Source organism: Rhinolophus sinicus, linkage group LG09, assembly GCF_036562045.2.
Source record: "Rhinolophus sinicus isolate RSC01 linkage group LG09, ASM3656204v1, whole genome shotgun sequence".
NCBI lineage: Eukaryota > Metazoa > Chordata > Mammalia > Chiroptera > Rhinolophidae > Rhinolophus > Rhinolophus sinicus.
This window is the reverse complement of record NC_133758.1, coordinates 19,357,506-19,374,291: the sequence shown is the minus strand read 5'-3', so window position 1 is coordinate 19,374,291 and position 16,786 is coordinate 19,357,506. Positions and strand designations below refer to the sequence as shown.

Genomic DNA, 16,786 nt, shown 5'->3' with positions numbered 1-16,786 from the left:
AGACCAGCAGCAGCAGCAGCAGCCAGAAACTTGTGATAAATGCAAATTCGTGGGCGCCTCCCCAGACCTTCTGAATCAGAAACTCAGGGGGTGGGGTCCAGGAATCTGCTATGACAAGCCCCCTAAGGGGCTCTGATACACGGGCAAGTTAAAGAACCACTGTAATAGAATAAAAGGTTTTCTTTTTGCTTTTATCTGTTTGCAAAAATGCCTCCAGCGGTTATTAACCATTTCCCAATTCATATAAGGACAGATATTGAAACCTGTTTTTGTCCAATTCTTAGTGAATACGTTTTGTCCTATATTACTCAGCAGAGAATTCAAGCCCTCCAGATAATGTAACTCAGTCAGCAGGGGATTTTGTCTGAATAATCAACGAACTCCTACGAATTGAGACTCAGAATTACTCCTGCACTTGGTAAAGGACGAAGGCGAGAGAGGGGGAACCTGGGAAGGTCCGGGCCGTTTCTTGTTCCCCTCAAATAATCTGAGAAACCAATCACTTTGGTGAGTGTGTCTTAATTGATGGGGCACTGCAGAGATACTATCTTGGCAGCTATTGACCTCTACTGAGTTCCTTCTTACTAGAACAAGTGGCCGTCCAGGCTGGCAGAGGGTGGACTCCTACCAGACTCACCCAGACAACAATCACACGCCTCAGCTTCAATGGCAGAAAATCAAAGCTGGCCCAGGGACTGTGAGTTACTTAGTTCTCCTCTCTCAGAACTAAGTTTTTACAGAGGACAGGGAGATAAAGAGAAAAGGAGTTCTAACTCTAAAACATGATGAGTTACAGCAAGGTCTCAGTTTTAGAAGCTCTCTGGCTCTCCACTTTCATTGACGGCTTTGAGCCGACCCAGCCCAGGGGGAGATGGGGCAGGTGTGAAGACACAGACAGGACCTGCCCTGGCCAGCTCATGCCATCACGGGTAACTGTTTTCTGAGGACCGCCAACAGACTCTATGTTATCACACAGCGTTTGGCTCTACCATCCTCCCAAAAGATAAAACTGTCCAAATATTTTGTTTTGGGGGTGAGGGGGAGGAATTTCCTACCTAAGCTTCCGCACCCCCATGAGAACTGCCCTCCTGGTTCAGTGGGCCTTCAAGCACCGACTGGTTTGGGTGGAGAACCGATTTGCTGACACACCATGGCAGCAGGGGACGTAACAGTAGCAGACGTGGGTATAGACAGGGAAGGACTACCTCCACAACATTCAGCAGAGTCAAGGGACACGCAAAACATAAAGAGGACACTCTCTCCAATACTAGGGACCTGAAGGATGCCAGCAGGGTCGATTACTCTCAAATCTGTGGTCCTGGGGGCATCGTCACAATGTTTCCCTCAAGTAGGCAGTGGGCCCTCAGGGAAAGATGTGAATGCTGACCACACAAGGTGCTTCCCGCGAAGGATTCCTGTGACCAGCCACCCAAGGCCGTACACCCAGCAGCCCTGCTGCCGCGGAATGGGCCACAGGGGTTTGAAAGGCTTTACCTCCATGATGGGACTGGACGCCAGGACCTTCTCTTCAATGTTGGTGTCACTGGCTGAGCCACCAACCGTGGCGAAATAGCGCATGGCGTACTTGGCTGACACAGTCTTGCCGGCTCCAGACTCCCCGCTGACTATGATGGACTGGTTCTTCTCATCTCTGGAAGAGAAAAGGCTCTGCTCAGTCTCTGGCCATGGAAAGGCTGTGCTGCCTTCCAGGAACTCTGTTGACAAGGGCCTGTGCTTGATCAGGAGCAGCTCTCCTCCTTGTAGGGGGAAGTGTCCGGGACAGCGTGAAAAGCGTCCTGCCTCCCTCACATGCCTGCACAAGACTGAAAAGCAGGAGAGAGAAAGGAATTCTGAAAAGGGCTTACAAATGGCTTACACCCTCTTTCTGACCCACGGAAGGGGGTGCAGCCAGCTGCTCACTGTACCAACCTCTCTCTGGACACAGGACCCCCTAGCTCATTACTTCTATATATCAATCTCCTCAGAGAATTTACATATGTGCCCTGTCACGCATACATGCTCACCTTTGTTTCTATCTTGTGCCACTGTCTGAGTTACAATTTTTTCCAAGAACAAGGATCTTTTATTCTCCTCTGTATTTGAGCCTAGCCTGCCACACATTTGTGAAGACTTTTGTTCAGATATGTATCACAAATACGTGATTACCCACCAGGCTGATGGTCTTGCTTCAAGTTTCCCAGGAATAACATACGACAGCTATCAATTGCAGTAAGAGGGGTTTCAGTCAGACTAAATGGAAGGCAGAAAGAGGATACTCTACATCAGATAAAAACACATCTATACTTACCCCTGGAAAACAGATAGTCAGGAGACACACAAGTAATGGAAAGAGCAGCCTGTGAGGTCCCCAAGGAAGGTGGGTGTTCAAGCAGGTTTGGGAAATAAATTGCTGGGAAGAGCTACACTCAGCCATCTACCTCCAGTTCACAACCCCAGTGCCAGGAGACGGGCACGCTGCTTTCAATTTCCAGCGCCTGGCACAAAGTACATACTCAGTACATAATGCTGGACATAGGCAACTTAGGGATCAACCATCCCCCTTGTGGGGAGAATAGAGTTAACCAGGCTTCCCCCCGGCCAGCTGGTGACCTTGACTGGCAGGGCCCACCAGTCCGAGAAGGTAGAAAGAAGGTTGCGCCGGTGCTAGCCATCTTGAAGATGATGTTTGTATATACCCTTATGGAAGCCCCTTTGGCTGTATGCCACCTTTGTCTCTGTGGGGCATAAAGGGCCCGGCCATGTTAGGGGACCGGGATGGAGACCAGGCTGGTGCAGAGACAAAGAGGCTGAAGCAGAGACACGGCGGAGACCCTGGGCTGTGCTGTATGTACCATGTGGCTGGCTGTGACCAACAATGGCCTATGGGGCCCGTGCCCAAAGGCGGCTGCTGTGGGCTGCTGAGAAGCAGGCTGCTGTGAGTTGTGAGGCTGCTGCTGGCTACAGGTTGTAACCCGAGAATGTCCAGCTGTACACAGCATTAAAAACTCCTGGCTGTATCCCAGGAGGCCTGTGATACATGCATCTTCTTCCGGCTCCCCTAGACTCAGACACCTCATCCCCGGGATACCATCCACTCGGACATTGCCCTGACACCCTCCTTTCCAGGTGAGGAAAGTGAGATGTGTGAAGGTCGGTTCGGAACACAGGTCTCCTGGCACTAGCCCAGATAATCCTACCAGCTGTGGCCTCCTGGGCAAAGCAGGCCATAGAAGAAGGAACCATGAAGCCACCACAGGCTGCCTGCCCCACCTTTAATTATCAACACTGGTAGGTTGTGGCTTATCGGCAGATGTGAATAAACGGTGACCCTGCTGCTGAACGGGGCCAACCGCCAAGAAGCTGGAGAAGAGCTGCGACGATCTCAACGTCAACTAGAGATGAACCAGAAAGACAGAAGAGAACTGGGCCGGGGGCACAAGGGGAGACTCAGGTGTGGCCGCTGGGCTAAAGGAACCTGAACGGTCAGCCAGTCTTCCAGGTCAGCAAAGAGCTGTGTGGTCTCAGCTCACACAAACCGTCATGAAATGGGGAGGGACCTGAGTGAATACAGGGAGCTGGGAGACACTATTGAGCAGATGAAAATGAAAAAAAAACAACCAAAAAACAAAAAAACAGATCTTTCAAATTGGCTATACAACCAATTAGTTGAAAACGTATATAGAACCCCGCACCTAGTATGTGGAGGATGGATAAGCAGCAGCTTTCTGACAGCCTTTGTCGTTCCAGGACCTCACTGCTGTCACTGGAGTGCGTTTCTCCTCGCCCTATTCCTGTAAAATCTTTACATTGAAAGGTGGCCTCTAAAGAAGCCTGTGGATGCTTATATTTCCCCTTCTCATTTATTTTTAATTTTTATTTTCTATGACACCCACCGGACCCTAGGGATGACAGGTGTCATCTCTCCTCTCAGTACCTTCACAATCAACTCCTCAGAGAACTGCTCAGAGGCTTAACTACCCCAGGCCAGTAAGAGGCTGAACTTCAGACCCCTGACACAGACCCAAGTCTGATGCCGTCTTGAAAACTCCCTGTATCTGCAAGGAGAACTGGATTGCAGGAGCCACACCCAAAAGTTTGGAGCTTAACCTAAAATAAATAGCGGAACACAGGATGTGTCTGAACCTTAGTCTTCAACAGAGAACCACGTAGAAAGGAGAGGTATATACTGTCCAAAGAACTTAAGAAGCTCCCTTGGGAGCAGCTCACATGCCAGGAGAAGAATGAATCAGATCAGGGGTGGGTGGGGAAGGGGGAATGTGCTGCCAGGCTCCCCGCGGCGACACAGCACACACGGGAAATTGGACTTCGAGGAGACCCAAATAACATACTGTATTTGGCACAGACTGGTGACACGTGTCACTTTTCACTTGCAGTGTCAAGATGGGAACTGCCCTGTGCATCACTGGGAAATGACTGAAAAGTCACGCACTGGCTCAGGACAGAGAATGATTCCTACGACAGGCAGAAAAGTCTGAGGAGCAAGCAGGCTACTATTCTAAGGGTAAGTGACCAGGAATTCAAAAAAGAGGGACTAGTTTATGTGACATCAGTGTCAGGAACTCAAAAGGAGAAGGAATCAAGGCAGGGAAACAAACAAAAAACTGGCAGGATGCAGAGGCAAACTTTGTTGGTCTAATGAAAATGCATGTACATGGCAAAGATACTACCAGGATTTATTAATATCCCCGAGCTTTAAAAATCTTTACATTCGAGGCTCTGGGCATGAGAAAATCTAGGCAACAGCCCTTAGTGTGAACTCCTGCCTAGCCCCCATTTTCTGCTAGTGTAGCCACAGCAGTTATATTAGTGGCCAATGGCTCACTGGTTACAGCTGACGGCCAACTAGCCACAGCTGATGGCCATTTACTACCCGAGTGAGCACCTTTCCATTTCACAGCGAGAGCCTGGAAACTGCACTCCTGGCTCTGTCCCCACACCCAGGCATCCCAACAGGCAATTATTTCTCCATCTTCTAAAGTCCCATATCCTTTGCTTTGTACCACGTTTAAGACACTGTCACATTTCATCTTATACTGATTCCAGTTTCAAGTTTTGGTTACTTAGAGCTGGTTGTGGGGAAGATCATTTGTAAGAACGGAATTCTACCCAATGTCCTTCAAAAACATAACCAGTGTGGGGCTCCACCCACTCAGCCTAATTATTATACACATGACCTAGCTGGCAACTTGAGTCAATTTGCTTTTCAATCCTTTAAATCCTTTTCACCTGAGCCCAGTAAAATTCCCTCTATTTAGCAAAAGTACACCGCGGCCAAGAAACTTCATAGTCAGCCGTTCTTCAGGTCCCGGCTATCGTCAGGGAGGTTCGTACTACCCAAGCAGGAAAAGGTCTGTGCCATGTGCAGGAGCACAGGATTCTGAGGGAAGGAACCCAGGCATCCTCCAGCTTCCTGGTAAAACACATACGTACACAGCTACGCCCCAGTTCACACTGGATTCCCATCTTTGACACCTGAGAGGCAGGATCTAATTGCGGCTAAACCACCTACTCCTGCAAAAATATCCCACCAAACCACTGCCTCTTTTTATGCTCCCTGAGCAAGGTCAACCAACCTCCCATCCCCTCTTCTGGGTGGGGCTGCCTGGGGAGGGGAGGGGAGCAGCTAGATAGTTGGCAAGGCCCATGAGGTCAGGCCGCTGAAGGACAACCCTGCTGACCAACCAAGGAGACACTGTCGGCACTTCGTTCTGAGAAAGCCCGCAGAAATACTGTCTTGTTTGGGTTTCCTGTGGCGAATAATGTGTCACCCATGGCCTCCCAATCAGCAGTACGTGCACAGAACCCTCAGGGAGACACCACACCAGCTGCCTCCAACTAAGAGAAGCCTCAAAAGAGCTTCAGAGCAAACATCTCAGCTGTGACTTGGGTGAGGCCAGGTGCCCCACCTCAGACACGTGTGGCACCTCTGTCCTCCCACCTGGCACCCTGGGTCCTAACAGCCACAGGCCATCCACACATTAGTCACTGAACTAAGAGCTCCTGGAAGGCAGGCACTCACTTTAGCCTTGAATCCCCAGGGCTCCTGGCACCAAAGCTTCTCCCTCCCTTCCCAGTCCCCCTACCCACACCTTCGCCACATAAGCCTCCACTCACCAACTCCAGCTAGAGACCGAGGAGACGCTGTGGGTTCCTCCCCTCCCCTGAAGGCCACATCAGCACGTCCTATTGAATTCACCTCCCGATACTGTCCGCGCTGTGCCCTGCACCTCTCACCCCCGCCAGCCTCATCCCCGACGGGCATGACAACAGCAGCTTCTGCCCTCCACTCTCCTCCTATAATACAACCTCCTATGTGACCTTCGGTACTGAATACTGGATCACACCTCTCCCGCCTTAAGCCTTCCCAGGGCACTGCTCGCCCTCTAAGACCCAAGCTCCTCTGCGCTCACGTCCCTAGGTGAGCCAGCATCTCTCTCCCCAGCTTTATCTCACGTGCTTCTTTATTCGTGGTGTTCAAGCCACACAGGGCTACTTCCTTTATTCCTTCCTACTTGACTGGTACCTGAAGCTAGCTCAGCTCAAACTGCTTTTCCCTTCTTTGATCTCACAACTCTTAATTCCTGGTACTCAATCACCTTCTGCCTCACGGCAGCTCATGTATTACTGCTTTTCAATGTAATTAATGACCTATTTACATCATGCTCGAAGGGTGTACAAAATTCTTAGCCATGTATCCCTTGCTTAGGATTCATAAGACTATTGGGTGCCAATGCTCCCATTTTAAAGAAGATAAAACTGAAGTTTGGAAGGGCCACGTGACGTGCCCCGGGAGGCACCGAGCCCAAACTCAACCCCAGGCTTCCACCCGCCTGTGCAATCTCCCTCTGGGATGTGCTGTGACATGTCTAACATTGTCACACCCTTTCTTGTATAATAAAATATCCCTTGATTAATCTGGCCTAACAAATCTAGGGTCAACAGAAGAGATGAGGTATGAATCAGGTGTCCTCAGCCCAGGTTAGCTACACCTCCCCTCCCCAGCGGAAACATCCCTTCTTCAGAAGCCCTTCTCTGACCACCCTACTTTCATAGCATCCACTATACAATTTACAAATATTTTACTTGTCTCCTTAGTAGTATGCCTCATACCCTTGTCGGCCCCACTAGAATGTAAGTCCCATGATGGTCGATGTCAGATGCAGGGGCGTGGATGGGCAGGGTGGCGCCTGGATTGTGTCCAGCAGAGAGCCCTGGTAACGGCTACACCCATGGTGGTCCATACAGGCTGAGCTCAGGGTCTGGTGCCCCTGAAGCTGTGCGATGCACTGCCTGCAAAATCGGGCTTGGTGGTCTCTACCCTGTGCTCAGTCTCCCACAGTCACCCAGGACAAGGGGACTGAGCACAGGCGCCCACGTCTCAGACAGGCACAACTGTTTGCCTAAGTCAGGCACTTCTGAGGGAGGCTGAAAAGGGAGGAACAAAATACGATCAAGCCCGCGACACACAGCGCAGCTGCCAAACAAGAGAGGGGGAAAGTCTGGCTAAGACGCAGGAAGAAGGGGCGCCCTGTCTCTGAACACACCATTAAGTCTCTCCATTGTTTCCTGCTCTAGCGACAAATCATCTGAAAATTTGGGTGTGTCAGTAGAATACATTCTGTTCACTAATGGGATCGTCAATCTACTGTTGCTTGCCCGTCTATGTCTGTCTGGTCTCTAATTATATTTTCAACACCATCATCACAACACAGATCTACTATGGTTTTTTTTGGTGTGTTTTTTTTTCTTTTCTTTTACACTAGACAATGGGGATACAAAGAATTTTTAATTAAGAATTTCTGTTCAACTAAAATATGTGTGTCAGTACCATGGACAGAGTTAATAATTGGGAGACAGGCTAGGGAAATATAATTAAAATGAATCTTAGGCACAATGCTGAAAAAAAATGAGAATACTACATACGTGGTATGATACTGTCTTTAAAAACTTGAACAAGCAAAAAGAAACAACATAATGGCGAGGGATATAAGGACAGAACTACATTAATACAAAATGATGTCAGAACCCTACTGGAGTGGGGGAGTTTAGGTAAAGTCAGGTGGAGGGCAAAATCAGATCAGGGGAGCAAAAGTGGGTTCTGTGGGGAGGGAAGAGTAAGGCTGGGGGACAGAGATCAGTGAGGGTGGAGGCTGACTTAGGCGAGAGGGATACAGAAAATGACAGTGAGGCAGATTGGGGCTGGAAACAGAGCCACACAATTACAATGAGTCTGAAGTGAAAGGCTTCTTCCCAAGACCAGGCAGGGGTGGGGAGCACTACAGAACTTTTCTGCTGTGAGGAGAGGCTGGGCCAGACAGCTCCAAGCAAAAAGTGCTATGAGCCCTGCCAAGGAGCACACCAGGCCTCAAGGTGAGAAGGAAGAGATACATCCTGGGCACCTGGAGGGTGGGCACCTGTGTGAGGGGTCCTCCAGGCCGTGGGTTCCAGGCGTGAGGCAGGTGGACAGGCATCCCTGGGCACCTCTGCCATCAGCCGCTGATGTCCGACACTGACTGCCACCCTTCCCCTCCACCAGGTAGGGCTGTGTGCTCAGGCACAGCCCAGGACTCGAGCCCTCAGGAAGGCTGCCACAAACAGACCCTGGAAACCGCTTAATTGATACTTCGCAGTCAGGGTCCTAAGGGCCTTCTCAGTGAGAAGAAATTGAAGCTTTGACAGTGTAGGAGCTAAGTACTTAGCACATCTAATATCCAGGTATCATTTTCCCACTTGAGTTTCACAAGCAGCCCTCGGAGTGCTGAGTTCTATTTATAAACCACCAAGGTGCAGCGGGGTACAGGGAGCTGCAAAATGAATCCATGCCTGCCACTTAACGTGTGTTCCCAGGAGAGGCTTCTCCTCTCAGATGTGAGAGCATCGCAGGGGAGACACAGCACGCCCACCCCTCGCTGACAGGTAAGCAGGGGCAGAGTGAGGCTGAAAATGGTTAGGGGGTACTTTAGCAGGAATGGGGACGCCCCAGCTTCTCAGCTCTTAAAATAGGGGGCTGGGAGGTGCTCCTGAAGACTTCCTGCTCCTCTGTAATTGTGATTCCAGACCCTGCTTATAGTCGAGTTGTGTGATCCAGTCCACCTCAGCTGCAGGCACCTGCAAACGTCAAAACTGTATTTTGGAACTCAAAACCCTGTAGGTTTAGGCAAGGGTGAGCAACAGAGGCCAACGTTTTCTGTAATTTTATAGTTTATCGACTTGTTTTAGATGACGTTGCTATTAGCTGGGGGATAAACTATGATATACACATACTATCTGTACATTACGGTGCCAGATAAAGACGGCTTTTCAAACTCTGTTTCATTTGGTCCTGGAAACTAGGTTGCCGTGAAGGAACACATTTAAGTAAAATCAGGTAAAATGACATTTCATTGGTCACTAGGGCAGCTGGTATTTGAAGCCAGGTGCATCTGACTGCCTCAGTGTAAAGCACAGCCTCTCTCTCGGCCAAGCTGCCAGTAAGACACAGGTCTGTGCCTGTTTGTTTTCTAGGTTCTGCTTCATCCATCCGTCTTGTACATTTAGAGCATCCATGAAGGTCAGTGTCTATGTCTTCTCTCTCACATCTCCCGGTTGCCTCTAAGGGGATCACAACTTCCCTCATGACTAACTGCCACCTAAAAGTTGCCCACACTCAGATATTTCTTCCCAACCAAGAGCCAAACACATACACACACTGCTCACCAGACAACTATGCATGGAGGTTAGAAAGCGCCCCCCCACCCCAAAGCCTACATGTCCAGAATGGGCTCTGCAAAAAGTGGGACAGCACCGTCAGTCCTCAGGAAGAGGTGAAGTTTATTTAGGGTCTCAGATCCCAGCATCGAGTCATGGCCCGTGGCCCACACCAACTGCATAGCAGCGTCATTTGTTCACTAACCCTGACTGTACATCAGACGCACCTGTGGAACTTACGGAACTTCCCCTGCTGGACCCCACTCTCAGTACTTATGTTCAAGTTACTCTGATTTTACTGAATAGTGGCCCATTCACTTCACTTCGTCTCATCACATAGGCACTTTATCATCTTCCATCATCACAAGAAGAAGGATGAGCACAGCACGGTAAGATATTGAGACCATTAAAATAACTTTTATTACAGTGTCCTGTTATTACTGTTATAATTGATCTATTTTGTTACCAGTTATTATTGTTAATTTCCTACTGTGCCTAACTTATAATTTAATCTTTATCATAAGTATGTCTGTATGTGTAGGAAAAATATAGTATATTAAGGGTTTGGTACTATCCTCGGTTTCAGGCATCCACTGGGAGCCTGGGAACATATCTGTCTCCCCCAGATAAATGAGGGGGGGGCTACTGTAGCAAGTTCTAACAACTTTAACATTCCTTCAAGTAAAAATATAGCCACAAACAGCAGAATTAGCCGAACCTGTTACTTTGACACCGTATATTTATTAAATATTTACACTCGTCACTACTTCAGAATGACAGTTATCTGCCACTAATGTATTAATAAACAATCCCTTAGATTTACTATATCACAAATTCTTAAAATATTTTGATAACTTTCAGTACAACCAGTTTCCTCTGTAATTTCACTTATTTTATTTGCTACACTTGCATGTGTTAAATGGAACAAAGAAAGTTAAGAACCCCTGATCCTCTTTTCAAAGATTTTTTTCTTGGCCTGATTGCAAAACCAAGCCTGTTTACACATTAACGACAATGACTCTTGAGGAGACCATGCTTATGTTTTATCTGTCCTGTATTTTCCAAGGGTCAATCAGAAACACCATTAACTAAATGTGCTGGTGGATGTGTGTGTGTGTGTGTGGGGGGGGCAAATTTCAGATCTAGGACATAGGGCAAGGTTCTCTCCACTGGAAAAGAGCTTAAACCATAACGTTGGCACGTAAACTTCCAGGCCTCGAGACTGAAGCTTCTCAGAAGGCTTAGTGATACTCTCATACGATCTGCATCTATTGCTCTCAGGAGCCCAGCACTGTCCCTTGGGGATGCAAAGATTTTCAGACATACTAGACAAGTTCTGGGGGGATGCTGATGGGGCTGCCTTGGGCACGCTAACAACTGCCATCCCTTTGCTGGTTTGAAATTCACTGATTCTCTTCATTGGCCGTGAAATCCCCTAACACCTGGGCCTGAAGCTGAATCAGCCTCTGTTATTTTGGGGTGTCTACTCTAGAGGGTAAGGGGGCTGGGTGAAGAAGCACAGTGTTCGTGGACCATCCTTTCTCCTCCCGCTGCCACAAGGCTCTTGTGTGCCTCCCTTGAGAGATACTGTCACAAGGTTCAGCTTTCTTCAGTAGTATGCTTCTGCCCCTAAAAGCAAGCAGCCCTAATCCCTGGACCCAGACACTATCCCTTCAACCCTTCAAGTGTGAGACATTGAGGACAGGAGCTCAGCACTGAGGAGGGTTGGGAACTGAAAGACTCTAGGGTGTACCAAGGACAAATGACCAGTCTGGTGCCCAGGAGGCACTCAATAAGTATTTTATGATGAACAGATCCTATAGGTGAAAAAAAGAGAAGACAGTTTGGCTATGGAAAGATACTACTAATTGTCATTTGTGTCAGCTATTTAATATTTATGCCTAAATTATTATGTAGCGTAATGATTATGAATATCATTAAACATGGTACTCTAATTCTGCAGCAGGTTTTACTTGATTACAAAAATAAGTGCTCAACTTTCATAGTGTTTTGCCCATACAGCTTAAAAAATTAGACTACAACTTCCACGCACAAATCCACAGACCTGAAATGCAAAGAAGCCTTAGGAATCTCACTTATGACCCAATGTTCCAGCCAGAAAAATGGAGTCCCAGAGACAGGTAAGGGACGCGGAATCAGGCAGGTGTGAATGTGATGACAACGCAAGGGAGCCCACGCATCAATTAAGTCGAGTTATAACGCTTCCAAGAAAAGATGCAATAAGGGAACTGGGGAAGCTCAGGTCAAGAAAGGATTTGCAACTTGATTTCTCAGTCCTTCTACGAGAACAAGAAAGCTGACTGCATCTGCAGCTGACCCAGGAGTGGGAACTCACGTTCCAAGAGATACCAGATGGGGATTTGATATGGGAGAGAGGATTTGTGCCTTTCTTGAGTCAAAAGTCAGCGGGGGGCAGGAGGGGTGTCAGTGCACAGCTGGGAAGCCAGCGGGAGACGTTCTAGGGTCAGTATCCACGTTCTGCTAATACATGGGGGGTAAGAGCTTTTCCCCTTTTCTCCCTTCAATGGGGACTCTAGGTAGGCGACAAGTGTCTATTTAGGATTCTTAAAGAATACAGAACTGGAGAATAAAGAACAGCATTGGCTTTTCTGTGTAGTTTTCTTTGACATACGGCATACTCATAGAGCATAGTCCTATATGACAAAGTAGCCAAGGTCACTTTAGTGACTTGTTTCCGTATGTGCTCTAGGTTTCCAGAGCTCTTTACTTCCTGAGTTTGCTGTCCACTCTGCCTCACCATCTTCTTAGAGACAACACACCTCCGCACATACCTCCCGCTTCCAACTTGTAGTCACTTCACTGGCATTGCCCAAAGAGAGGGTGCAGGGGAAGGTGACAGAGTAACAGGGAAGGGCCTCGTTTGACCAGACCACACGTCTTCCTCGGCTGCCTCCATTCCAGGTGGCACAGAGATCTGCCCCATGGCCGGGTCTGAGGCAGAATTCCCAGTTCTCTGCACCATTGAGCTTCACTAGGACCTTGTGTCCAGGGGACCACAGACTCTGACATACAGGATTGTGAGGAGATTAGAAAACCAGGGATTTCAGTGTGAAACTGCAAAGACCTAAGAAATCATGGAGGGGGGTTGGCGAGTGGAGGGAGAAGAGCAGAGACATCAGCCTGACTCTGTGAACTTCACCTCCCACCTCAACCTGAGCAGAGCAAGCACTGAGAACAAGTCATAAAGAAGATGCTGTCAGCTCCAAGTAATGCAAAAACTTAGCAGTTCCAGTCAAACGGAACTGTTCATGCTCTCCCACCTTCGGCCATACCATCTTCTTATATCTTTCTTCCCGTATTTTCCTTTCTGTGCGATTCTGACTGCATTTCCTTTTCCCAGTTCCATGCCCTGAAAATCCAGCTGGAAGTAGGTGCTGCTACCTTCCCCCCCCCCCCGCCCCCCATATTGAAAGCCACTCTGGAAATTGCAGAGCCCACTGGACACCCAGTCCAGCATTCTTCCCTTTTACTGTGCAAGGGCACATCTCGCATTCAGCCACAGGAGAGGATGCTTGGAAAACAATCTTCTTCAGACTAAAAGTGTTCAAGCAAAGACATAACCACCTCATGGCCCAGTGGATAATTCATGTAACTGTTGGGCTCAGGCTGAACACAGAAGGAACGGCAGGCAGCTCCAGTTATTTACCGACAGCACTCTTTCTCATGGTCTCTTTGGTACAATGTCCCAAGTCTGAATCCTGGGATGCAAATAAATTACATCCACTGGGCCTCTAAACACATCTGAATCCTCACAAGACAGACTGCTTTAATGGGCTGGAAAAACTGAACAGTGGAAAGCCAATCAATCACTTATGAGGCTGTCAGGAAAACTTGCCGCCTCTCAGGAATATCTCCAACAGAACTAAAATGGAGGAATTCTACTCCGTTCTCTCAGCCCACACAGGGTTCCTGATCCAATCCCCGATTTGTCTCACATGGGGAACCCCACCTACATGTCTAAACGTGCCAGCTTCACTCCTCAGGGTACTCCCCCATCAGCTCTCTGAGTTTGGCCAAGGCACCCTCCCTACCTGCACCCACTCTCTGAAATTTTAAGATGGCAAATGAAACCATTTTAATAGATGAAAAGACGGCACATATGTCAAGCCCTGCACTTCTGCGCTAGCAGCCTCAGGCCCAAAATAGACGCACAGGACACTTCAATTACTGGGGCTGAGAGAGTAACCGAGATCTCATTTCTAAGAGGCAGTTCCTAGTGATGCCTGCCCTCTCTCAAGTGCCTTTTAAATACAGCACAGATATAAGTGGCCGAGAGTTAGCAACAAAATAGGACACCCAGGTAACACTGGATAATCAAAACTCACAATAACATCAATTCTATCCTACTACGTGATCGCATCGAAAATTTCGGTTTACCCTTCTGCTGACGAGTCAGATCACACTCCCTCACCCACTTGCAGGCACAATAACCAGCACAAAGCGTGAGCGATGCATCCAAAGCTAGTTTCCTTGGCACCGTCCCACGTTACTCCTTCCCCACCAGGGCCAGGCCCAGCAGACGGTGTGGCACTGCGTACGTTCCCCAGGTTACAGCCCCAGATGGCCTTGGGCACAGGCGGTGGGTCAAGATGGACAAGAACCCAAGAAGTAGAGTGAAGCCCTACTTGAGTGCCACCAAACGTCTTCGCCTCATGAAGGGGGCATAAGGGACAGGGTGCTGGGAGGACTCAGCTGCCCATCAATCATACAGCAATTCTTCACTGCATTCCTACATTGGGCACAGTTCTCAGCTTTCTAAGTATACGAAATTTGCTCCCCGGAGGGGCTGACACTCAAGCAAGGGACACTCAGCACACCTAAAACAAACAGCAGCATCTATGTGGAGATGTGCAGAAGAGACCAGACCGTTCGCAGCCTGAGACTTTGGAGAAGGGGGGGCATGTGAGTGGGCTGAAACCTTAGAGAAAGACCCTAGAGGGTCTTGTTAGATGTCAACGGTGACAGACCTAAGGTTCGTCTTGGCCAGTCATCAGAAGTTTCCAGTGACAGTTTAGAGACAGGAATTAGCTGTGTGGTGGGTCCAGGACACGCGATGGGAGAGCTGAACCAAAGACGTAGGTAAGTTTGTCCTTGTCTTCCCGTGAAGGACACTTGTGGGGGTACAAGCATAATTATGTAACTACGTGGTCCTCTGGAGAAAAACAAGCCTTCTGCCATAGGAAGCTTCCGCTGTTTTGGTCATTGATTCAATGATGGCTCCCTATGAGCAGAGGGACTATTTTAATGCAGAGAATTGACTACTTCTTTGGAAAGGTGTTGGGTTCTGAATATTTGCATGCCCTGGGGGCCTGGGTAATGTAATGAAAGCAATCCTCAAATATTCCCAGGACCAGAATTTGCTTGTTTTATCTTTAACAACAACAACAACAGAAAACATTCTGGGCTCTCCTTTAATATTCTTAAAAGCTGAAATCTGTCTATTTTTAGTAATAGTTGTGAGAAGTCCCTCATCCCAGGAGAGATGTGCAAAAACCCAAATGGTTAAGTGTTTTTCTTAGTGTCATTTATCAAAATCCACAGGAATTTTAAGTACTCTCCAGGAGCAGCAAGTGTGGCCAGGGAGAGGGTGGCCAGCTTCCTGCAGGTTCCGTTTTCTTCTCTGAGGCTGCATGAAGTCACGGCTGCTATCCCGTCTACTTGAGCCCTCCCAACCCAGCTCACAAAGCGCCCTCTTTCTGTACCACTGATGGGAGCAAGCAGCTCCTTCAGGAGCCACCTGCTGAAGGAAACAGCTCCTGTTGCAAGCAGCACATGTTCCTGCCAGGTGCTCTCTGGCATGAGGGCTGTGCTTGTGCACCGTCTTGTATTTGCCGAATGCTGATCTAGAACATATTAAGATTCTTTCTTACTCGTACCACAGTCACCTCCGGTCCTGGTCTCCTGCAAGGAGGCTCCAAGGCTGGGAAGCTAACCGTCAGCCTGCTCAGCCACCACAGCTTGGTGCTGCCTTTTGCTGAGCCATGCTCTGGTTTCCTTACCGGTGGAGAAGGGGCACGGGAAAGGGCCAACGACGGGAGGTGCCAGGCAGTGGGCAAGGCCTTCAGAACCCAGGGAAGCAAGACCAGAGGGCTGTGTTTGAGTTGGGCCCCGCCACCCAGCCTCTCAAACGTTTCTTCTTTAATCTCGTTCTCTTTCGGCTTCATTTCCTTGCTGTGCCAGGCTCTCAATTCCACCAGAATCTACATTAGCCCAGGATCTGGTCCTCCATGAACCCAAGATCAACATGTTTTCTTTTTAAATCCTCATTTTATATTTAATAAAGCTTAAATTTAAAAGGCTGGCTTATGATTTGGCGAAACCCTATCTTTTAAATAAGGTAGATTTACATGCATATTGGTTATCATGTGTGGTACTGAATTCTTCTCCAGGTAGTATGTATCTACTAAAATACAAACAAGTCGTTTCGGACAGGCTTCTTTACAATATATTATTCACACCTGCCTCCCTGCCCTCATCCTACCTGCCTCAACCTTATTTTATCAAGTCTGCGTTCAAATGATACTAAGAAAAATGTAGGTCCATAAATGTCTAACCACTTTGCTGTATACCTGAAACTAACACTGAATGTCAACTGTAATTGAAAAAATTTTCAAAGAAACGTAGTTTCTTCCTACCTTCTCTAAAATAGCATCTCTAAATCTGCTACTCTGTACTTTTTTCATTGTTATTTTTGGGGAATAACAGCTCCATTGAGATGTAATTCACATACCACACAATTCACCCATTTAAAGTGTACAACTCAGTGGTATTTAGTATGTTCGCAGAGTGTGTAACCATCACCAGAATCAGTTTTAGAACATTTCACCACCCGAAAAGAAATCTCATGCTCATGAGCAGTCACTTCCCGTTGCCCATCAGTCCTCCCAACCCTAGGCATGTGCTAATCTACTCTGTCTCCATAGGTTTCCCATTCTGGACTTTCATATGAATGGAATTATATACTATATAATGACTTTTTGACTGGCTTCCTTCACTTAGCATAGTTTTTTTTAAGGTTTATCCATGTTGCAGCATG

The 16,786-nt window shown here is 48.1% G+C and overlaps 1 protein-coding gene across 2 annotated transcripts in view; it reads right to left on the bottom strand.

Moving 5' to 3' along the window:
- Nucleotides 1-16,786, bottom strand: part of MYO5B (myosin VB) — a 312,690-nt gene that overhangs the window by 147,200 nt on the left and 148,704 nt on the right. For both annotated transcript variants that reach the window (XM_019721483.2, XM_019721491.2), the window contains exon 5: nucleotides 1,495-1,651. In XM_019721483.2, the coding sequence (XP_019577042.2) occupies nucleotides 1,495-1,651 (157 nt within the window). The remainder of the gene's footprint in view (nucleotides 1-1,494; nucleotides 1,652-16,786) is intronic.